The sequence below is a fragment of the Dreissena polymorpha genome, chromosome 3, assembly GCF_020536995.1.
Source record: "Dreissena polymorpha isolate Duluth1 chromosome 3, UMN_Dpol_1.0, whole genome shotgun sequence".
Lineage (NCBI taxonomy): Eukaryota > Metazoa > Mollusca > Bivalvia > Myida > Dreissenidae > Dreissena > Dreissena polymorpha.
Window position 1 is genome coordinate 13,695,219 of NC_068357.1, and position 24,528 is coordinate 13,719,746.

Genomic DNA, 24,528 nt, shown 5'->3' on the forward strand with positions numbered 1-24,528 from the left:
ATCCGACGCAGACTGCAATGTCGTGAGAGTCAACTCCGTTTGCAGCAGTAGTTCAATGTGCATCTGTGCTGATGATTTCATAGAACGTGATGGAGCCTGCATACTGGAAGGTATAATATTTTAATAATACTATGACGGTACCAAACACATGTATACATTTGTTTTTCGTCGTAGCAGTGTAAGATGTGTTTTGACCTTGGTTTCTTGATATAATTTAGGCAGCGGCAACAAATAACGCTTATCGAATAAGATAACGTTTGTAAATTAAAGGATTGCAAACTGTTGCGAGTTCCATCTTGGCAATAAATATACAGAATGCATCTTTAAATGTTTCGCTTTATTCAACACGACGAGGAATCTGTAAACTATAAATAATACAAGTTGCAAGACAACAGTTCTACCAAATTGGCATTATGGTTTATAATAAAGTCATGTTCCATGATATGAGACAAAAAATTCATTAGCAAAACAATTTGGTCAGCGCATATATCTGAAATGCAAACAACAAATACTGCTTAGTTTTATCATAATTATTTTCATAATATATAAAGTCATCACATTATGTCAAAGACAAATGATTTAAATTGGCATAAATACATTCGTAACTTATAAACAAGTATGTACCGAATTTCGATATTATCCGTCCTTAAATGCCTCTCAATTACAGTTTCAAAGTTGTGTTTGTTTTCAATTTTAAATATTAAATGACGTCAGAATGTTATATCAAAATTAAACGCATCACGAGTTCATACAATGACGCGGCCTGCTTAAACGGTAAAAGAAGTTAAACTTAATTAAAATCGATTTGTACTTACACAGAAATGTTTGCATTTCACACCACATCAACTGATGCAACTATAAAAATGGATTCTTATTTTTCAAAACCTACATGGTTTTTAATAAATAAAGTGATGAAATTATAATTCGAAGGATATCTAATCAACAATTTAATGATTTGTTTTTGTTGGTTTGTCATAACTTAAAGTAGCCCTCTACACAGATTTCGCAAATTATGCTTATTGATCAAAAATGCCCACGCCTAAAGGGTTACAGAAACACATGGCCAAGAGGTTTAGTGTTTGTTTAACTTACGAAACGTTATTAAAACCATTCCCCAATCTCTTCAATCGGCCGCATACAGGGGTGTTATTTTTTATATAGACTTCTGTTATCAAAACATTTGTTTAAATCTGAAACCGCAATATCGTATTTTGTATAAACCTTTGTAAAGCGTTGATGCCCCTGTTCTCAAAACTGTACTATCAAAATATCTTTTAATATCGATGTGTCAAATTTTTTAAGAGAGTGTTTGCCAAGAACATGTTCCCAAACTTCCTGATCTTTACCGCCGATCTCCGAAGTACACTCTTACTTCGACCGAACCGCCAATTAGAGACGACCGATTAAAAGACATATGGTACAACATCGGACCAGCTATGATAAGCACCGACGGGAAGCTAACTGGACGTTCACCAGGCACATGTGGGACATATTATCCGATTTATCTCGCAGGTAAAACAATCTCTAGTTTAACGCTATTGAAATCGACAAAACAGAAAATGGAATGTAAGTTAAACATATCATACTATATTTATTTCATTGAATTAAGCTATATATATTTTCAAATGTATGAGATAGTCACATTACGGAACTATGTAAAAAGCTTCCTGAACCAGCTCTCAGTTATGGTGTGTGTATGGGGCTTAAATAATAGTATTCAACTCGAATATATTAATTTACAATATTGTAAAACAAGTATTAAGGTGGTCGCAATCTTACCATAATTTCAAATTTTGTGAACCGCAATCGAACCTCTTATGAATAAACGCAATTTCAGTGCATTAAAACGTTTACAGTTTTACAATCCCATTACGTTAACCAAATCAAGATAAAATATTATATAATGTCACTTGATCTTGATGTATACTCAGCAAAACAGTTTTGGGGTAAAACTGTGAAACATATCCTAGATACGCCATGTTTCAGTGAAGCATTGAAACGATGTAGAAGACGGACTTTATATTTTACTCGAATGGAAACATTTTTAACACATTAAGACAACTCTATAACTACTTCTGGAAGCATAATAATATGACAAATTTTCAGTGCCCTTTTACAGACATGCAATCGTGTCACATTTAGTTGTATTTATTCTTAGAGCTGTAGAATTAAGAAACGTAACATATTATCGGTAGGTTCTCTCCAAATATAAGTTTATATTTTGTTACTTTGTTCTGTTTGGTAATGTATATACTTTTCCAAAGTATAATAAGAATACTTGTTTGTCCTGTCGATTTTATGACTGTACGTTAAGTTAATGCATTAAATAAATCGAGATTTCAAAGCTTCAAGAAAATGTTTACTTGTATGATAGTCAAATGACATTATGCGTTAGTGTTAGAACAAGTAATGATTAAACTAGTATTTTCAATTTGCCTGTACGGTATGTGGCACTTTTTGTGAATACATTATATGTAAAATAAGTGTATAACCATGGCTGAAAGCCTGATGTATTACACCAAAATTTATATTAAGCAGTTGCACATGCTTTTCTATGACCCTTAAAGTTATAAAGTACTTCACTGAAAAAAATGCATATTTTTAATACACTTGGTAATAAATGTCATTATTTTATTCTGTTTTCTGTTTTCTGTTTATATAGAATCTATAACAATTATGGAACAAAACGAAGTCGACTCGGGTAACAATATAACAAAACAAGCCGTGATCGGAGGATTGCAAGAATTCGGAATGTCTTACAACCTTTCTGTCCAGCTGCGAAAGTGTGGAGCGGAGTACCTGGCAAGGCTGCAGGCTCCATCCGTTGTTTTCGCCGCATATTGTTTAGGTAACGTTCATTCTATATTTAAATGTGCTCCGTATTATATTTAAATAGGTATTCAGTATTAAGGCGTAGTTTACATTTAGTACTTTAAACAATTCGTCATTTAAATCAGTCCTTTGCTGGAATAATTGGTGTTTGCTTTCGTAGCTGGTGCTTATAAACATTTAACTCAGTGTTGATCTGTTGTTGTTTTTGTTTAAGTAAGAGGTAACCTACTCTTCCTTTTTTATTTAATACACTTAACTTTATACAATGATGCATTTTGAACAGATTATCTTATTGCTTCTTACGTTGATCAACATTTACAAACCTTTACTAGATTGTTTTACCGAAAATAAACATACCCGATTAAAGCAACATATGCTTAATAAAAAAAAACTATCTTTCGAAAATATCACGAGAAACTGGTATGTTAGTTTAGAGATGTAGTACACAAATATATGTTTAATCTGCATGTCAAAGCATTCTGGTTAAACAATTAGATTATTTCGAGAAACTTGTATTTGGAATATTTTTTATTAGTAAACTCTATTCATAACCTGCAATCGGTATGTATATACAATACGTTCAAATTTGATAAATATCTAGCTAAGTTATGTTGTATTTGTAGACACTGATGCGATGTCGGTCTCTGCTGGCAACTCGACAGACAGATGGGCGCACCTTAAACAAGAGCTATCATTCCGAATTGATTTTGATAACAATACATCAACCGAAATATACAAGCCATTAGTTGCCTTCAATTGCCACCCCTTAGATAGATATTATAATACGTATTATAACAAGTATGACGTAAATTGCGCTGGATGTAACAGATACAATTATAACACAGATGGATTGTTTTATACAATTCATTGGTAAGTGATAGAAGTAAGTAATTAGAAGCAAATGCGTACAGGATAAAGAACGAACGAGCTTAATAAACATGATCGTAAATATATAATCACCACAGTAACTAAAATAAGTTATACGATTTGATTTTCTGTATGGAAACGCATATTCTATTAAACCAGCACTGTCTTAACTACAAATTGCACCTTAAAGGTACGTTAACGGACTTCACTGCAAGACAATTGGTCCTGTTGAGCGAAGTAGGCTACAGGAGACCGATTTGATTGAAAGTGAGATCAGTGATGTGTGTGGGCAGAGACAATTTGGCTTTCAAGTAGGTTATCACAATTTATTATTCGTGTTTTACATACGTATTTAATATATCATCTGAGTATTCAATAACAGCTTATTATTTACTTAACTTGCTTATCAAATTCACAGCTTCAATGTTCGTTCCAATGGTCTGAGATGAAGGTCGGAGAAAAATCAACTCCTGTTTTCAGCCAGCAAATTCAAACCGGAGTCAATGCAGTAAGTATGTTGTTTTACATGCGAAAGTTACAACAATAGTTTATATAATTTGGATTGATGTCTTGAACTTTAGAACACAAACTTTAAGACATTGTGCTTGTATAATTGCATGACTTTGTAATCTTTTTAAAGTGGACTATTGGTACATCTACTGCCGGAGATTTTATTGTACCGTCCATCCATTCAACACCTATCGGCTGTCAGTCCTCTACGAGTGATACAGCTGAAACGTGCCTGATTAAATGGGACATAAGCGCTCATGGGTCGTGTCCGTTTGGTACTGCAAAGGACGTTCCCAAACTGTGTGGTCTGTCAATTTTGGGGTTTACAAAATACGGATTGGAAAAATCTGGGATTGGGAAGTATATGATGTTAATTTTCAACGTCACCTTTAATGCTGAACTACAGACAAAAACCATGTTGACTAATGGCTTTAAAATAATAATATCGTCGTATGTTAATCTTCAATCCTCAATTATGATTGCAACCTTTGCACCACTGAAGAGCGTTCACGAATTGTGGAATGGATACAAAATCCCTAACATGCGGGTATGTGTAAATTATTTAAACCCAAAACTATCTCTCTACGAAACCATCAATGAAGCAAATGCGTAGTGCAATAAAACACATACGTTTAACGACTGACATTCATTAAAGTACCTATAACAACCATTATTCGGAAATACTACATATTTGTATGACATTCCAAATCCCTTTATCAAGTGTGTTTCAAAATAACATGTTTTGTTTTTGTTATACCTTACACATAAATAATTAATTAGCATAAGAACTTATGTTTTTATAGGTAATGACAACACATTCAGGTTCTGATGCCAAAGAAACAATCCGTATAGTATATGATCATGGTGTCGATACGTCATTACTTTCTAAGGAAACTTCAGGCGGAAACAAGTAAGTCTATATTATTATATATGGAATTTAATCATAGCTGCATGTCGTCTTCATTATAAAATAATGAGCTTGTTTATTGTTGTCATATATTTGTAATTGCATCACTCCAATATGGTTGATCATCTAATGAATATCCCTCTGTAATTTATTTCAGATTAATTGTTTAATTTGAATAGCACATAAAACGGATGGAATACAATTTTATATTTTCAATTGTCGCGTAGCTAATAAATTTCATAAAAAATTGGGATACACGTGTTTGCAAAAACATAAACTTTATATTCGCCAACTTTTTATTTAGCGACATAATTGAAAACTTTTGATGACTCACGATTTTAAAAACTCGTCGAATAAAACAAACTATCATCTTCCTTATATTTAATATTATTTCAAAACGATCGGTAACTATTATACATTTTAAATTGGAATTTTAATATGGTTTACCACGAACGAGTGTTTAAATGTTTTGATAGTAAACGGATCTTGAAGCATTGCGAAACCGTTCACGTTTAAGCTATTTCTTACCCTGCACTGCTAAATGATCAGTCAAAATGATATCAACATTAAATACAATCGTATGTCTATATATGTTTCTCAAAACATACATTTTACGTCCGTATTTCATGATTGGATTTGGTTGCCTTTTATGCATGTTCATTTACCATGTTAGAAGTGCAGTGTCTGAGTCAATTATAAATAAAAACTTAAACAATATGCGTACATAATTAACAACTGTTTGCAATACTGTGTGGTGGTGCTTAGTGGAACCTTACACGTAATTTAAATGTTGATATCTTCTATGCATTTAGAATTGTGTTCCCGGTGGAAGAAGCAGGCGAATTCCTGGTTTTTAAAAGTAGAAAACATGTCGTAGAGGTTTGTAGTTCTGTGTTTGTTTTTTCAAAACATCATGTTTGTAATGGTTAATAGATTGATTGTACATTATCATGTCACACAGAACATTCATTAAAACAAATGTGTGACTTTTCCTTATCACTACATGTAGCATTTTTCAAATTAAGCATATATTAATATATATTTACTTGTCATATCATGAAAAAAGATACATAGTCATTTTAAAAAAATCAACCGCACTACAAATAACTTATTAGCGGTATAGATATATCTCTTTTAGTGATTATATTATATTTTTTTGCACAGTTTGAACACAAAATAAACCGTCCAAACGCGATACAACAAATTGCCAATTAGGATACGGAGTTGTTCGTAATAATCGCATTTTTCGTAGTATCCCAATTTTCAGATTTTGGATAATATGCCGTAGTATTACTACTCATGTGTGGTGAAACATATTTTGCATTATTATTAAATTAATATCTTTGAATTTATAACATCTACATGCGATTTGTATTTTGATTAAATTTTTATGTTTATTTGCTATTTATATACTTTTGAAACTGCATAATATACATATATGTTGAATAAACATACATATAATATACGGTTCTACTGCAGTCATACTGATCAATTGTTTTTTGTCGTCAGCCCATGGTAATAACATATTTCTAGTATTTAATTATTAGGCTATATGTCAACACTCCATTTACAATCAAATATAGTAGACAAACACATTCAACTGCATGTTTTTTAATTAAATACATCGGGAACTCGGCTGTAACCGGCAACCTTACGTATGTCATTTTTTTGTCGCGGATCGTTGTATCATGTTTCGAAAGAAGTTGAACACTGTAATCAATGGTATTAAACTTCTATGATAATAAGCTCGTTAACAATTGTATAGGTCCATATTCAAACGGAAAATTGTTCAAAAGGCGTATGTGCGTGCGGAATTATCATTCGAAATGGCAATGAAATCTACATGAACAACATCTGCAATGGAATTACTCGCCAGGGCTTCATTTACATTGGACATGGTGAAGATGGAATACTTGATAAAGAATACAAATTTGACAAATATGCAATTGTCAATGATTACTTCACTTACTGGCCTAACAAGGTAAAATAAAAATAAAAATACAAAGGATAACAATTCTAATTACAATAACAATACAATTATTTATATATAAAATAACAATACAATAATTATATATGTTGTATAAATATTATTATTATTATTATTATTATTATTATTTTTTTTATTATTATTATTTTTTTGTTATTATTAATATTATAATAATAATAATAATAATTATTATTATTATTATTATTATTATTATTATTATTATTATTATTATTATTAGTAGTAGTAGTAGTAGTAGTAGTAGTAGTAGTAGTAGTAGTAGTAGAAGTAGTAGTAGTATTTTTTATATTTTTATTATTATTATTATTTTCTTTTTATAATAATAAAAATAATAATATGTTGTATTTTCATTCAGTATTGGATACCAGGAATAACCCCAGAACAGTTCGAAATCCGTGAAAGCCACGAGATAAGCTTGCAAAATGGAGTTCTCATAAGCATCACTCGGCATTTTGATACAAACTCTTTAGAACTTCTGATTAAAAGCAAACCCTATGTTGAGTCCTTTGATGAACTTGATGGAATTGTTTCGTTCGGATACAAACTATTCCGACACAGAGGAGGATCATCCGCTGCCGATTATCGTGGATATGTAAACAGTTGGAGGTTCGTAATATTCACTTGCAAAATACCAGCATGTACACGATCCTTAAACATATATTGATAACTAATAAAGATATGATACTTGCAATTGTATATGTTTGACATAAAGGCATAAATCTCCATTACACATATTTATATGAACATGCAGTTATGTAAGCTCCTTGTGTTTAAATCTTTAATCGCTACTAGTGTTTTGTTTTTGGTATCAAACTGGTTTTCATACACTTTTATAAAATGTCAAAACAAAAGTTCGGCAAATATCGTTTTCCTCAAGAGGTATTGTTAATTTGACAAACAATAGTTATTATTTTGTTCTGAAGAATATTATAATAATATGCCGCAATGTTATATAATAAAATGAATATAACACTAGTATTAATTCAGTCTAGTTGGTTGTGTACTGTTGCATCGCACTCGTGGCTGCGACTCTCGTGTGATATGACTTAACAGAACCAACTCGATTGATAAAATTTCTCAGAAAACTATGCTAGTGAATAATTCAATATTTATCACTAATTTGCGAAGTTAAAGTTTTTCATTTAATCTACTATATATCGGAAAGAACATACGTCTTAATATGATTATAACAATTGACCTCTAAACGATGTTAATCAGCGGATTTTGTCAATATGAACAAATAAATGCCCCAACTATGTGTTTTTGCCTGATCACATTTATGACACCTTTGCATTTCCATGTTTGAGAGAATGAAGTTTAATCAAATGCTGAAATGAATCTTTGTAAGTTAAATCGAATTAAGTGATGCCCCTGTTGTTCGTTACTTACAATGCTTGTTTTCAATTAATGTAAAACATAGTTCAAAGGCTTTGGAATTACACATAATACTCTATACTTTTCACATTTCCGTGTCAGAGTACCAACTAATGAGAGTCTTCGAAACCCAACTAATCACATGGTATTCGGCGTAAGTGAAACAGTGTACCAATGCCATTGTCCAAAAGGCAATGAATCGGCGTTGGCCGACGATATTCGGCCTACTTATTCGACGAACTACCGCAACGTCCCCCACGACAACTACCCAGCCTACGAGACAGATCACGTTCTTGGAGCTATTATGTGTTCTTTGCAAGAGCCTTGCCAAGTTCAAGTGGAAGGCCAGAAATGGCCTAATTCGACTTTTGTAACGGCTGTTATAGTCTCCAACGTTACCATCACACATACTAACACGCATTTGATGTGTTCATTTCATCCGGTTGCAGGAAAGAAACACCGAGTTCAATGGTCAGTGTGTGTATGTAAAAAGACAAGTTCATGCATTGTGTTAATTGAGCGTTATATTGTTTGCGAATAACGACTAACATACGTGCAAGTAATGGAGAGTTTGATTCTTCCTAAATTGCAAACGATTATCTAGATCCATAACTATATGATCCAAGGGTTTTCAGTAAAAAAAAACAGACGTAGTTGATATGTGTTTTGGTTGCATTTTACCGTGCCTATGGAAGTTGGTGTACTGGTTATATTGTCTTTATACAACTATTGAGTAGTAAGATCGCACTGTTTGTAGAATTAAATGTGGGGTTTGGAGCTCCATTAAACCGGTTTTAGCCCAGTGTGTTTTTGCATAAACCGTTCCAAATCGATGGTGTACATTTTGTAAATGTGTTAATTTATTGACTACCTCTGGGCATAGTGTAAAGTTTGGAGCTCAATATAACGGGTTTGCACCCCAATACTTCGATTAGACCGTTCCAAAGAGGTGACAACTATGTTTACTCAATTGTGTGTGTTTGTTTTGTACATGTTTATTTAATGTGTCATACAAAAGCACCGTGTGATATAATTCGGTTTCTGTTATGCTGGTGCAGCTGAAGGCTAAATTTGTGTATATGTTTTGAAGTTCCGTAGAACCATATATGAATAATAAAGTATTATTTTATATTAAGTGTCTAATAAACATTCCCATATGAACATTCTATGTTGAAGGTATTCCGAAGAGACAATACTCCTGAATCATACAGTTAACGCGACTTCTACAGTGTTTGCCCCCAAAGATATAGTCCCTACATCTGGGTCAGAATGCAAACTTGACAAAGAGGTAAATTTGTGGGCTCAATTGATAAAAGTGGATCAACTCAATATAGTATATGTCTGAATGAAATTATTTGATTAAGACAAATTGAAATTATATTAATCATTATGTGTTAGGTTTGGACATCGCTTAAAGTTTATTAAGTAAGTAGTTTAATGATAACATTGTAGATTCGGTGTGCCGTTACTGTATTTGAACCAAATGGCGTAAACCAATCTGGACCAGCCTCGTTTAGTGAGCCGGTTTATTTAATCCGAGACGGAATGCTAAAGGTAACATACTATGAAAGCAACACTCAATAATTGTGTTTACTGATTGGACATTTACATTAAAAGTGTGTGTCCCTAAAAACAATATTTTCACGTGTTTTTGCTAATAATTGTATTATTGTAAATTATAATAACACCAGTATACCATGTACTCGTTTGATAAGTTGCACTGTAAAGTATTTAATACATATTGTAGTATATATGTTTTATTTGAATACAGTCTATGGTTCCAAATGTGTGCGTTATAAACAAGTTTTGCTACTTTGAATACGATCATGATCCTCTGGATCAAACATTCGTCTGTTATCCTGAATTGGACCCGTTTTCATGGATACGTAACTTGACACTAGCAAGAGGTACTTTTACATATGCTCTTCTTAAGTTGCTGATAAGTTCATGTGTTTCATGTTTTGACAAACAATGGGGTCAATCTAATGACGTTTGAATTATGTACTTCGCTTTTAACACAATCGCCTAAATAAAAACCTTTTAATAACATCCCAAGATCGTATATTGGTTTACATTTCATTGCTATGTCTGTTTGCAACCAATACAAGGAAGGCAGACCCGAACGATCTAATATTAGTAATAATTCTAGGTAGAACACATGTACAACCTATGACATTTACATGTCATCATTCTTCTTTGCTTTGCTGCCTGTAGCATATCTCACGCATATGTGCAAGACAATATTGTGTTGCAATTGCCGCTTTGCATTATACGTTTACCTAGTAAACTTTATGAATCAATTCTTCAAATCAATAACGTCGACGTATTAATATTTATTAAATCCATTTAGCATTAACTAAACACAATTTATTGTGGATATTACTAATGCAATTAGAATATTTTGAAAATGAGTAACGTCCTCCGCCAATATGTTAATCAATGCACATCGGTGTTTCAGTTATTTTGAACACAATTGTGTTCATCAAGTTAATTATGTCAAAGGTTAACCCATTATCTTAGTAAATTGTGTACACTATCATGATTTGACAAGTGTTATGGAGATAAATACCAAGTTATGTTTGATAACCTTCAAAGTAAGTAACGATTCGTTTGCGTAACCATTGTTATGCAACACCATTCAAGATCAGCAACCCTAATACATTAATAACGCAACTAATACTGGCAGTAGATGTGGAAACTGTGTTTGATGTATACACAGAAGAAGCACCAAAAACTTAACTCTGGTCCACTTAACATGAGCCACCTGTTATAATGTGTATATGGACCACATACATACAATATGTTTATTTATGTCAACATCATGTCACAGATTCCCTATGTGATCGCCCCTTAAGATTAAAACAACATAAATTGCTTTACTATATCTGAGAATTTTGTCATAACCCCAATAAAAGATAACCACACTATGCATAACAACCAGCTGTCTTAATTAATATATATTCGCTAATCAATGAGATTGCCAATAGTGTCCAAACAACAGGTCAATAACCTGACCGATCAAGCATAAGTGGCGTATTTCCAGGTGTGGCTCAATTAAGATTTTCTAAGGTTTGTTTTTTTACTTTCGTGTTTCATTTAATATATTCATATAACAAATTTGAATTAATGACACTTTTAATCTAGAGTCTTACAATTCTCAAGATTGGGTTGATTTTATACAGAAGTAAAATAACACTGAGATAGAAGATGTGTGCCTCCTAATTTATTGATGTGACAACTATTTAAACTTCTAAAACATTTGGATAAATCTCTACACTACCATTAATTGCACATTGTCCACGAATGTCCACATTGGAAAAACAATGCAAGGACACAAATAGCATATTGTCCATCACATTGCAGCAACACAATTATATTTTCGCATACATATATCCAATATTCAGAGATTACGGATTACATGCACATTTTGAAACGTCTGTAACACATTTGCTTTTGTTGCTTCATTTTTGATAACATCTAAAGATCTTATAATAGTTTACAAATTATTTGTATATCAGATTATTACTAATCTTAGGAAGACAGGAAATTGCGCACACTCTTATACTTTTGCCAATACTAGCTGGAAGGCATTCAACACCTATGTCATTTACACTTGATAATTTTAGCAAATTCTGGAATATCCTCCTGATTTGATGTGGATCGTGTCTAATTCTTAAAAACAGTCTGTTAAATAAATAATTTGTTGATGTACATAACGCATTACATGCCTTCACATTATAATGGAAGATGCTTCTTATTATATTATAAGTACCCGGCGACTACTGTATTCTCGGCGAAAGTCACTGTGACAGCGTACCAGGAGTTGCCTACTGCAATTCCAATACAAAGGAATGCACATGCGCTGACACCTTTGAAGAAACAAACGGTTCCTGTTCACAAATAGGTATGCTTATTACATAACATAATAAAATAGGATGTATTTATATAGTCAACATTTCATATTATTAAATAGTGAAATTACCATTGTAAAAAAGTGAGATCTCCATTTAATTTACCAAAGAATGCGCATAAGCTATATGCTTTTATTAAACACAGTCATTATACACATTTTGGTATAGAAAAATATAAAATGTTATCATTAACCAATTTGTTACAATGTATTATTGTCAATACAAACTATTTTCGATGGCATTCTTCAGGATGTACAACGCCAGAAGAAACAGAAACATGTGTCTCTATTTCTTTTACGGAATGCAATGCCAATGTTTGCTCCTGTGCACATTATGCTGAACTGAATACCACAAAGGGAAAATGCGGCTTGAAGAGTGGGTATCTGATAAATTTAAAACAAAATTAACAATATTTACTGCTTTGCTTCATGTATGTTTATGTATTGTATATTATTGTAAATATATTACGGCAATTACAAATACAGACAAGCGATAGTAAATATGTATCTCCTGCATTGTTATCTGGATTTTCATCATTTGTCTATTTTATATTTATTTTTTGACAAAGTTCATTGTATCTTATTGAGGCAGTGATGTTAATGTGGATTGATAAAAATAAATTCATGCGAATAACAGTTATGCATATGAGATATGTATTTCAGGAATTGGTAGTAATTGCACCTCTGAAGTTGATTGCAATCATATCAATGGTGCATTATGCGATGACCAAAAAACCAACACATGCGTATGTGATAGGCAGTTTAAATTGAGTAATGGCAAATGTGCACCTAAAGGTAAGGCATGGATGTATTTATGAAGGATGTCTTATTAAGGAAACCCTAAATTGCATTTTAAACCAGTGTAAATGATGAGGCAAATAAATGATATATGCCGTTTTGTGAGATCATTTGTGTCAAATAGAAATGGTAGAATTACTGAATATGCGAATCCGCACGTCCATGTGTTGCGTAATTTGTACCTTTTAATATTATTATCATATGCCATGGGATTTCAGTTCCAGGGGACTCATGCACACCCGGTGGGGACGACTGTCGAAACATTAACGGGGACGCAATCTGCAGCCTAAAGACAAAGCAATGCAGTTGCACCGACACACGTAAAGTGGTCGGAGGACATTGTCATACGATATGTAAGTCCATGCATTTATATTACCTTCCACTACGGACTTATATAAACCAAAATGAAAACTTTCAAAGAACCAAGAACGCAGCAAAACCAATATTACAGTTAAGGTCATTAAGGAGCAATATAAGAATGATTCACATACTGAGAAATAATAAACCTTGATCAGTTTTACCATCAAAACATAATCATAAATAAACGCGTACATTCATTTAATTATGTTATTCAAGAAGAAGATGATACACACATGAAAAAAACACATTGCATTAACTTAGTCGAGGTAAAGGCAGTATTGTGTGTGTTCATGTTTATATAAAACGTAACCTAGTTTTTAAAAGTAATTGTGTAATCGTTTTACAGCATGTACATTTTCCGATCCTTCACCTTGCAAACTTATTTCCAACGGTGAATGCAGGAATGGGGTATGCGCTTGTTCATTCGCAGCGGTACTCAATACAACAACAGGGGAATGCAAGAGCAAAGGTATATTGGCCTTATCAGAATTGCCATTAACGAGTTGCTGTCAGTCTTAGTTTGGGGGGTGTGTGTGTGGGGGCGGGGGGAGACGGTAATAAAATAAATGTACCTCAAAAACATGTATGTGCATAAGACACATATTATGGTCCACTATTGTAGGAATTGGAGACACGTGTTATGTTGACGAAGCCTGTGCCTTTGTGAAGAATGCCAAATGTGACTCCGAAATGAAAATGTGTGTATGTGACGACACCAGAAAGGTTGATGGAAACGCCTGTGTTCCTAGAGGTAGTAACTTTTAATTTTTATCTCGGATATAATTATTTTATAATTTCCAAACGATTTTTGCATTACATTATTTGTTTTGTTAAATTTGTCAACAAATTGTAAGGCAAAAATGTCATGCCTAATTGTCGTTATTAAATGTTGAGGGTGAGGCAGTTAAAAAACTACATAACTAACCTTCGTAAAAGTATAAAATTATTATGCAGTGCCCGGGGATGCTTGCGAACAAGGCTCAAAGAATTGCCAGGACATTTCCGGTGATTTGTTTTGTGACGCTGTTACGAACGAGTGTTCCTGCGCAAGCACGTATACAGCTTCTAATGGCGCGTGTGTACAGAAACGTATGTATTCATTTTACATCAATCAGAACAGCTACTTACATTGTTATTTTACCGTGGGCGTAATCCATTTGAAATTAAATACTAACCAAGTACTACTTAAAACTGGATATATTAAGTATACAAAGTGTACCAGACAATACCATTTAAGATTAGGATTGATTTTCTGTAAATATCAATCTACATATTCACTCAGGCTGCACTGACGACCTTGGTTGTGGTGGTATAGCACATATAAAATGCATCAACACAGCATGCACCTGTTCGGTAACATCGGAGCTTAACAGAACAACTGGATTATGCGAAAGCAAAGGTAAGGCTGGTATTTTTTTTAATAGATTTTCTTTTGAAAACTTTCATAGGTTTCATTTAGGTAGTCAATACATTATAATGCAACTTACTTCGTTCTCTTACACGATGAATAGCTTCTATTTAAAATTAAATACATATTGTAACGTAATGTTTATAAAACAAATGACATGCTAAAATTCTGAGATAGTTGCGCTAAATTTCATAGTACAATGCTGTTGTAATTGAGTCAACACTTGAAACGATAAACATGCATTTATTCCTAACTGCGGTTAATGCATGCAATTTTTTTAAATTAAGAAATGCTTGCAGTTTTGTTAAACTTTAACTGTTGATTGGATAAAAATAGGACTCGGAAGTTCCTGTGTCACCGATATTGAATGTGGGCTGGTCACAGGTGCAATGTGTGATAACGCTCAACCGCGTGTTTGTGTTTGTGGTGAAAAGTATGAGATGAACGATGCTGAGTGTATATTAAAACGTAAGTTGTTGTTGTTGCTTTTGTCCATGTCATTTAAATTTAATTATAAATTAATGGTAGTAAATGTGTCAACTGTAATCTCAGAATTGATGTGTACTTGTATGAACTATTTTATTTTCAGAACCAGGAGTTCTATATCTCAACAGAGTTGGCATTTTTGTTGCTCAGTATATCGAACATGACGAACACTTTGCGACTTTCCGATGTGACTACAGTATAGATCATGGCTTCTATTACCAGATACAATGGTATGCCGGCACAGTTATATACGATGTATATTCATTAGTTGTACCTTAAGAGTGTCTTTGAAGAACATTAATGTATGATAAATGTAGTTAAAACTCGAATTATTTTAACATTTTTAAACCAATTTTATAAACCAAAGAACAAGCAATGTAAGACATGATTAAATCAAATATGTATACTAAAACAAAAAAGGTATCTCGATGGCGAAATGATTAATTCTACCGACATAGTAGACTCGTCCAAAGCATCGGAGGCGTCAGTATTAAAGGACGTCGAACTCTACGATTTAAACCCTATGGTCTTTCAGTTCGACTCAAAGGTAAACATGCATGTTCATTTACCCAGCATATAAATGTTTACGTAATCGATAGCACTCAGTTTTTCATGAAAAGCAATGTTCCGTTATAGTTACAAACTGCGTTTTTATCCTACATGAGGTAAACAAGGATATACGAATCTATTGTTAACACGTTATCATTTAATTTTAACTTTTGTCTGTCGTATTTTAATTAAATCTAATCGAGAATATCTTAAAATTAAATAATGTTAGTTAAAAAACTTCACTTAATCCTAACATACAATATGTTCTTGCAATTATTGTCTTCAAGTTGCGTTGCCGAGTAACTGCCTTCAACGAAAGCGGTACAATTGCAATTAAGACCGTGGAAAGCAACGAATTTACACCAATGAAAGTGGGTATATACAGTTTGATGGATTGCACGCCCTAATATTTGTTGCTAGTATTTATATGATTTAGAAATGGGAAATATATGCAAAGAGTGATTTTTCAACCATGAAGCTATCATACAATTGTAAATTGACATAAACCTATATATCACAAATATACCCGTAACAATAAGTGTGAATTATCTTGTATATAGGCACACGAACAACTGTATTTCATAGCACTGTATGTTTAACTGGATATTTTGTCTGACATGAAACCAGTTCGCAATTTCTATTTGTTTTAAGGTTGTCACTGATAATAAATTTAAAAGAAAACCCCATTATATTGATTTATTGCAGATTTCATCGAGATCTCTTACATTTACTCGAGGACAAAGTGCGTCATTCACTGTGACACTGTACGTTCCGTTTGGTTGTGGTACACACTCGGAAGACTGTCGACTGCAGTATCTTCTATATGACCCGTCGGACCTCTACGATTGCATTGATTCGACCATTGCAGTGTTGCACAGCGATACGTGCGGAGGCCGTATTAAAGGGTCAACTAAAACTGACATTGAAACGTTTTCTTTAACAAAACATGAAACAACTATAACAATAGTCGCGAAAAACAACAACAAATATAAACTGAAAAGCCAGTTTCAGTTGAAGCTTCAAACATTCTCGGATGATAATCTAAAGAATCTTTGGCAAGGGTTTACAACCACAATTGCAGTAATTTCTTTCAGTATTTTTGTTAAATGTGTTTTGCCTTTTTGATCAGAATAATTATGTTCCTTTTTGTTCTTAAGAGTTTGTTAAGGTAAACATGCAACATCAATTTCAATATTTCGGATACAGATATTTATTTGAAACTAGACATGTGTTCGGGGTCATTGTGTGAGGTCATTGACGAAATTCAATAAATCTGACCTGCAATGTAGCAGAAGTATGCCCCTGTATTGTCTATCGACAAAACACGTTCTATGATCTGCGATAAAAAGGCAAATACGTATTTCGTTTTCTATTTAATACGAATGTTTTCATTTTTAGTATAAAAATAACTACAAAAGCAACAATAACGCTAGTAAACGTCCAATGTTTATTTCAAATTTCTTGGTGAGCATTTTACGTATTGTGAGTATATTGTTTGTAGGTACATGTTACTGATGGCCATTCGATTCAAAACAGTCATTGTTATGCTCATGTCGACCCGCATATGAGGACCTTTGATGGACGGTATGTATATTTGTGTTCTTATACATATGAAAGGCTTATTCAATTTCTCCCAAATAGACTCTTTTGATGGTTTATTTAAGTGAACGGGTTTGTTCAACGCTAAATAACCGCTAATAAAGCAGACTAAAAACGCGTGATAAAGCAAAAGTTAAGAGGTCGTCTTCAATCCAGCAAGCGATAATACCCCAATGTATTTTCATTCTTTCTAATGATACAATGTCATTGCAACAAAACAAACTGATAGTATATTTGTATTATGTTAGTAGTCTTGGTTAATGTATGAACATAGTCAATCATATGTTAGTATGCACCTAAATTTGTTTTCTGTTTAGCACGTACGAAAACCAAAATACTGGCGAATTCATCCTTGTCCGTCATAAGAAATATCCCATTGAAGTAAGATCGTTTTAGTTTATACTTACATTATCACTTCGTTTATGCTTAATAATAGTAAATACTTTATAAATCATCGTTAAATGTGCATTTTTAGCGACATTTATTAATGTATACAGAGATGATTATTTTTAAATCATATACCTGTTTGTCGAAGTTGTTATTCTTCACGTGTCGGAATTAATAACAAAATAAACAGCATTTGCCTGGTGCGCACAGAGAAACGGACTGGCGAATCATCCTATTTATGCTTGCATTTTTCCACTTACAATATAACATTATTATAATCACTTGCTGTCAATAATCTTTTAAGGTCGACATGATTACACAGCCTTGTTCCATTGGGGGTTCAAAACCAACATGTGCTTGCGCCGTAAACGTAAGAGCTGGAGGTGATATATTCACCATAAACCACTGTAGCGGGCACCTAACGAAATACCTATCCGATAAGGATGGAGTACTGATAGTGTACCGGGAAAGTTCTTCGCAATATAAGGTTCGTGTAAAGAGCTGAATCATAATATTCTGAAAAATCGTTTCAGTGATCAAATCTTGGTTTTTGTGACGGAATATTTTAGTAAACGTTTTGTTTTAAGAAGAATATATGCACACGTTTAACTTGTATACAATAACGTTTTACAGCATATGACTCGAAAGCAGTTTAAATGGCAGGAACACGATTGTTATACAGCATACTTGCTTAGGAAGAAGTATGTTTATCAAACTTAAGTAAATTCGTCATTTTTTTATATCTACATATGTGTTGGTACAGTGTGATACTGTCGTTATAGTTATAAAGGTGTATTAATGAGTGTTATCCCTTATAGTTATTTCTGCATTATTTATTATGATAATTTCAATACTAGATAATACTGCCCACCGGAATGTCTGTGAACATATACTTGACGATGTGGGGTAAAAACTACTGGATGAATGTGGACATTTATCCATCACCACATGACATCAATCAGGTTGAAGGATTGTGTGGAAATTATAACGGCGATCCAGAAGATGATTTTATCATGCGAAACAGTGGAACTTTGTTGACACCAAGTTCTGATAACTCAAAAATGATCTGGCCATGGGGAGTCTACCCGGATGAATTTTCTTTTTCATGGGAGTAAGTTGTTCTATCTCTCCATTAAAAATGTCCAGCAAAATAAATTGATATTTTCGAAAATGGTGTTTAATTGTCCTTTTGTATACGTATGTCCCAATAAGGTAAACATAGGAGCAATATATTTAGCTGTCCCTGCTTAAATAAATTCTGGAGATAATAATAAATACTAATTTTTAAACGTTTGTATTTATTATTATCTCCCGAATTTATTTTAGCAGGTAGAGCGATTTGTTTTTCCCGCGTCTGTTTACAAGTGATCTTTTATGTTTCAAGCCTTACTCACAAATGGAAGGAGAGCTTGCTTAACCCAGTTGTCTACGAGAACACGTTGCCGTGGAATCGGAATCAAACGTTTTGCATTTGTCCTGGTATACCAGCAAACAACTTTCAGTCCGTCTGCTCCAAGCACGAGGACGATTCGTGTAACAAAACTGTTGTGAGACGAGGAACCCTGATTCCCGGTACCCTATTCAGAGATAAGAGAGAAGCGGCTAGTTCAGTTAAGAAACACAGAGTCGAAAGTCATGTGAAGCAGCGACTCAATAAAATGACAAACTCCTGGCATAATAAGGTTCTACATATACGCAACAAGGTAATATGAGTTCTACTTCAGATTTAACTTGCTTTTATCTAAACTATCTTTCAGGATGTTAATTCAAGTTACAACATAGATTTTCAACCTCTTTTAAACGAAGTAAATTCTAATGAATCTTTTTAAACGACAATTTTAACAGCGAGAGTCTACGTCAGACCCTGCGAATATGAGCTCCGAGGAAGCACGTGCATATTGTTCAGATGCATTTCTAAGCTGTGCAAGTGTGCAGGCTGCAAAGGATCAGATTGATACGGACCTAAATAAAACCCTAGAAGACTGTGCATTTGACATGGTGGTACGGACGTTTATATTTAAATAACATTGTTTGCTTGTTTGTCTTTTTATCGTAGCAAACATTTTCATTGTTTGCTATAAGAAGCAACACACAAAACTACAGTCAGTGTATTTGCAATTCTCTTTTAAATGATACTTCACAGGGTTTTATGGTTGCACTTTTAATAACTCGTCTCTCACTTTGTACATTGTTTGAAAATATTGTTTAATGAATTGCTTCAGATGACAGGGAATTCACAGTGGGTTACTGCTCATTGCGATGCGCAGACACAGGCACTTCAGATGGAAATTCAGAAAAATGAGACAATAGCTGAAGTTTTTCCAGACATAGTCAAAATTGTGACGGATAATTCTTGTCCGTCTAATTGTAGCAGTAATGGGAAATGCGTGTCAGGTAGTATAATAGTTACAATCAAATTAAGTGGAATCTAAATAGAGGTCATGGCTATACTATTGCCTTACATATAGAAATATAAGAATCATTATATTCATGCCAATAATGTTTCAGGTACATGCCAGTGCTTTGACGGTTATGGGACGGATCTCTGCCTTATTGAGCTCTCAAAACCACCTCAGTTGCAAGAACTCGGCACCAAAGGGACTTGTGATATCGGCAAAGGAGATATTTGTGACTGCATCCCAATAGTTGGTGACGGCTTTGTCGAGACCGCCATTTGTAACGTGACCGTATATGAGGTATTTCATTTACATATTGTATATCAAATATGACGGATGAGTGTGTTATAAATACTACTTTTTTCACTTTTTACATCATTTTACATACCAATGATTATGTTTTTCCAGACGAATGAAAAAAATGTCTTCACAATGTCAAAAGCGTTAAGCCGTTCATGCAAATAAGACAACCTCAACGAAATATGCGCACCTGTGCAGGATGTCAAACGAAGACGTAAGAGGTCGAAAAAAACGATCTTCGCAACCATGTATCAGATTTCCGTCAGCAATGATGCAATACACTTTTGCAGCCCGTCTAAAGTTATTGTTTTGGATGGCACATGTCAAGACTCTTTCGTAGATTCCGCTGGAGACACAGTCATGATTTTGAAACATGGGTACTGTTACATCGAGGGCAGATGTGTTTTGGAAGCGACAACTGGAGATGATTCGTGCACGGAATGCAAACCTGCGTCCGCTACATTTGAGTGGACAAACGGTAGGAATGAATGTAGTATGTGTCAGTAAAAGTGTTAGTACATTATAATTAGTATAATTGAAATATATAGCAAAGCAGTATATATATAATATGTGTATAATATTTTGTCGATTTTACAAACTCTGCGATCTTCTTTCCGCAAGTGTGCCATGGAAGCAGTAAACACGAGAAACCAAACATGTTAGGCATCGCAATCGGTATTCCTGTCGGAATATTGGTGCTCCTTGGAGTAATACTCGTTAGTGTTCTGGTGGCGAAGAAACAAATGCAAAACAGAACCGTTCAAGCAAGGTATTATGATTAAATATGATATTTAAATATATATTTAATTCTGTGTAAAACATTCGAAATATTAGTACATATACAATTGTGTCTTTAAATATTTCGTTTAAACTTTGGAATAAAACATTTGTCTGAAACTGTTTTGTTCCAAGACAGGTGTAAATTTGAAAATTATATTGAAATCCCCAACTCAAGTATCGTCATTTGTTTTAGAAGTAAGAAATATAATTATGTCTGGTTGTAGTTTAACTATTTATTCGTATTGTTTATTTATCTGCATCAAACTAGCATATCGTCTTAATTTGTTTTAATAGTCATTGGTTATACTCATCATAGCACTAACAACACTCAATGAACACGTTGTTTTGTACACACATACAACGCTTATAAGAGTGTAACATGGAATTTTCTTCAAACAGGGTTGATGTCGGTCTTTATGATTCTACTGCTTCCAACAAGACGTTACAGCTGCGTGAAGACCATGATTTGTTTAAAAACACGGTTGAACCCATGCATATTGATGGCGATGGATTCCAATTGGAATTGCCAGAAGAGCAAGGGAGGAGTCCAACTAGTGCTTCAACGTCAAGAACATGAACGACCTGTCAAATCTAAAAAAAGGTCGGAAACAACTCAAACGAATACCATTATTGGATGGCCAGTAACAGCTTGGTCGAATTCCACAATTCAAAGGATGACTCATAACAATTATAGAAACGTCAATTTAAGCTTAGAACCTATTTGGTTTATGGATATTTATTTTCCAAATATAAAACACATTTATATCGGAATGTGTCAATTATAAGTAAAACATTTACGTGTTAAGTTTATGATACTACAGAGACTGAACAGAGAAGTATTTATTATAAATGATACAGTTACACTCAATACATGTATATGATATCATGTTTGAGATTTGTTAATATTATGAGTTATTATTGCAGTGGATAGTTTGTCTTAAATAAACGTCTTTAATGAAAAAATATACAAAGTAGCACGTTCAATCTAGAAGTAGGCATGTAAAATAGCGTTGCCATTGTTTATTTGTTATATTATATATTGGTTTTGTTTTTTTGGTGTGTTTTTTTTTCGTTTTGTAGATGTGCCTTTATTTTTGTTTTCGATATGTGTCTTGTTGTTTTATCCTTTTTTAAATTTGACATTTTCCTACGATAAATGATGCTTTAGTATTCCGACTCCTGTTTAAACAGACTTGATAATTAAACTGATATATCCGGATATCTCGTACAAGCATGCACTTTATATTCAAAACGGTTCCGTTATTTTCACAAAACAACAACATTCTGTACAAAGTAGATTTGCTTACTAACTTTCACGTACTAAAATGTTGTTAATAGTTGGTAAATAATAACAATAACCATGCATATAAGCTTAGGACAAGCGATGTACCAAATGCACCATGATACTATCTTAAACCGTGTATATTTGGTTTGCAGATATAAATTACATTTATTTAGTTTAAACATATTTGTTTAAGCTCGATTGCGTAGAAAGTACTTTCTGCTTATTTGAAACGCTCTCGAGTCCGTTTTCTGGGCCTAAACCAGTACTTGGTGTCTTTGGAGGAGATCGAAAAAACGCTCCCACAATTGGATTACATAACATTTATTTAAAGTTATATCGGAAGGTGTCAATATAATTTGAAACATTTACGTGTTGAGATCTTAATATAACACAGATTGAACAGACAAGTATGTTTTATACATAATACAGTAACACAAAATGTTACATATCATGTTTAAGATGTGTTAATATTATGAGTTAAAATTGCAGTGGATAGTGTGTCTTAAATAATCGTCTTTAATGAAAACATTTAAATACATAACACGTTTAATTTAGAAGTAGGCATGTACAATAGCCGTGACATTGTTTTTTTTAAATTATATATTTGTTGTTTTGATTTTTTTGTTTTGTAGATGTGCCTTTATTTTAGTTTTCGATTTGTGTGAGTGCACTTTATATTCCAAACGGTTCCGTTTTTTACAGAACAAAAACATACTGTACATAGTAGATTTGCATTCAAACTGTATTTTAATAATGCTGTCATCTTAACATTTAAACAATTAATCCAGATAACTGGAAAACGGATGTTTTATTTTGTGGGTTATATAATTTTACCGTTTAATTATTTGTATTTTCCAATTTAAGTAATAGTATTTCAGTCCCACGTATTGTATGTACAAGCTTAGCGATAAACCGGTAATAATTGAACATGTCTCTATGGCTAATTATTGGTATTCTTAAATCAATCTACGGGAAAAGGGTGAAAGAAATTATTATACGTCAAATACATTCACTTTGTTATATTTCACCTTAATGAAGATACCGGTTTGTCTTGTTGTTGTTTTTAATAATTAAATTAGTTTCCTTTAAAACGTTTCAATACTTTCATGCGTTATTGTGAATTTTGACATTCATGTCTGTTAACATGTGGCCATTTGTTTATAATGTTTTTTGTTGCAATTATGTGCATTTTACTAACTTATACAAACCATTTGTTAACAATTACCCGCATGTCCCTTGAGTTTGTTTCCTCACTTTTTACGTAATCAAAAATAAAATTCTAACATTTACAACTGAAGTTGTCTTATATTGCATCCGTGTACGAGAGTAAACAAGAATGGCAATGCTGCGATTCTTTTCAGTTCGATACATATTTAATCATAATAAAACAAAGAAAAGCATAGCACAGCAATATATATATATATATATATATATATATATATATATATATATATATATATATATATATATATATATATATATATATATATATATATATATATATATATATATATATATATATATATACACACACACACACACATCATACTGTTTATGTATTTTGTTAACGTTTCAAAGAATATAAACCATATGGCAAAAGTAAGATTTTGAGTATATAAGATTTTGACTATTGATTGATTGAATGACTATCTAAATTAATGTTTGAATGACTTATTCATTTATTCAGTCATTTACTTTTTTATTCATCGTCCATTCCATTCTAATTCAATGTTCATGCAAAACACGTAGAACATTAAGACGACAGTATACATGTA

The 24,528-nt window shown here is 32.9% G+C and overlaps 1 protein-coding gene across 1 annotated transcript; it reads left to right on the forward strand.

Annotated features, from left to right (window-relative positions):
• Positions 1-8: 8 nt before the first annotated feature.
• LOC127875009 (uncharacterized) lies at positions 9-23,900 on the forward strand. The gene is made up of 39 exons (XM_052419738.1): positions 9-110; positions 1,303-1,512; positions 2,663-2,848; positions 3,456-3,702; positions 3,890-4,010; positions 4,118-4,207; positions 4,340-4,756; positions 5,013-5,119; positions 5,929-5,995; positions 6,882-7,097; positions 7,477-7,727; positions 8,598-8,966; positions 9,672-9,783; positions 9,948-10,049; positions 10,267-10,402; positions 12,265-12,399; positions 12,656-12,781; positions 13,069-13,200; positions 13,422-13,556; positions 13,910-14,032; positions 14,186-14,314; positions 14,518-14,652; positions 14,846-14,962; positions 15,308-15,439; positions 15,561-15,687; positions 15,878-16,004; positions 16,294-16,377; positions 16,712-17,086; positions 17,508-17,590; positions 17,923-17,986; positions 18,297-18,479; positions 18,850-19,103; positions 19,377-19,695; positions 19,838-19,993; positions 20,215-20,386; positions 20,501-20,688; positions 20,797-21,166; positions 21,310-21,457; positions 21,868-23,900. Exons 1-37 carry the CDS (start codon positions 56-58, stop codon positions 20,851-20,853), a joined length of 6,039 nt encoding a protein of 2,012 aa, XP_052275698.1. The 5' UTR covers positions 9-55; the 3' UTR covers positions 20,854-21,166; positions 21,310-21,457; positions 21,868-23,900.
• The last annotated feature ends 628 nt before the right edge of the window (positions 23,901-24,528 follow it).

What these genes read in the sequence shown, in the direction of transcription:
- LOC127875009 (XM_052419738.1), top strand. Translation starts at nt 56, where the DNA reads ATGTGCATCTGTGCTGATGATTTCATAGAACGTGATGGAGCCTGCATA. An exon ending in TTCAAACCGGAGTCAATGCA is followed by an intron (nt 4,208 to 4,339) that starts GTAAGTATGTTG and finishes ATCTTTTTAAAG; the next exon opens with TGGACTATTGGTACATCTAC. An exon ending in TGCTGAGTGTATATTAAAAC is followed by an intron (nt 15,440 to 15,560) that starts GTAAGTTGTTGT and finishes TTTTATTTTCAG; the next exon opens with AACCAGGAGTTCTATATCTC.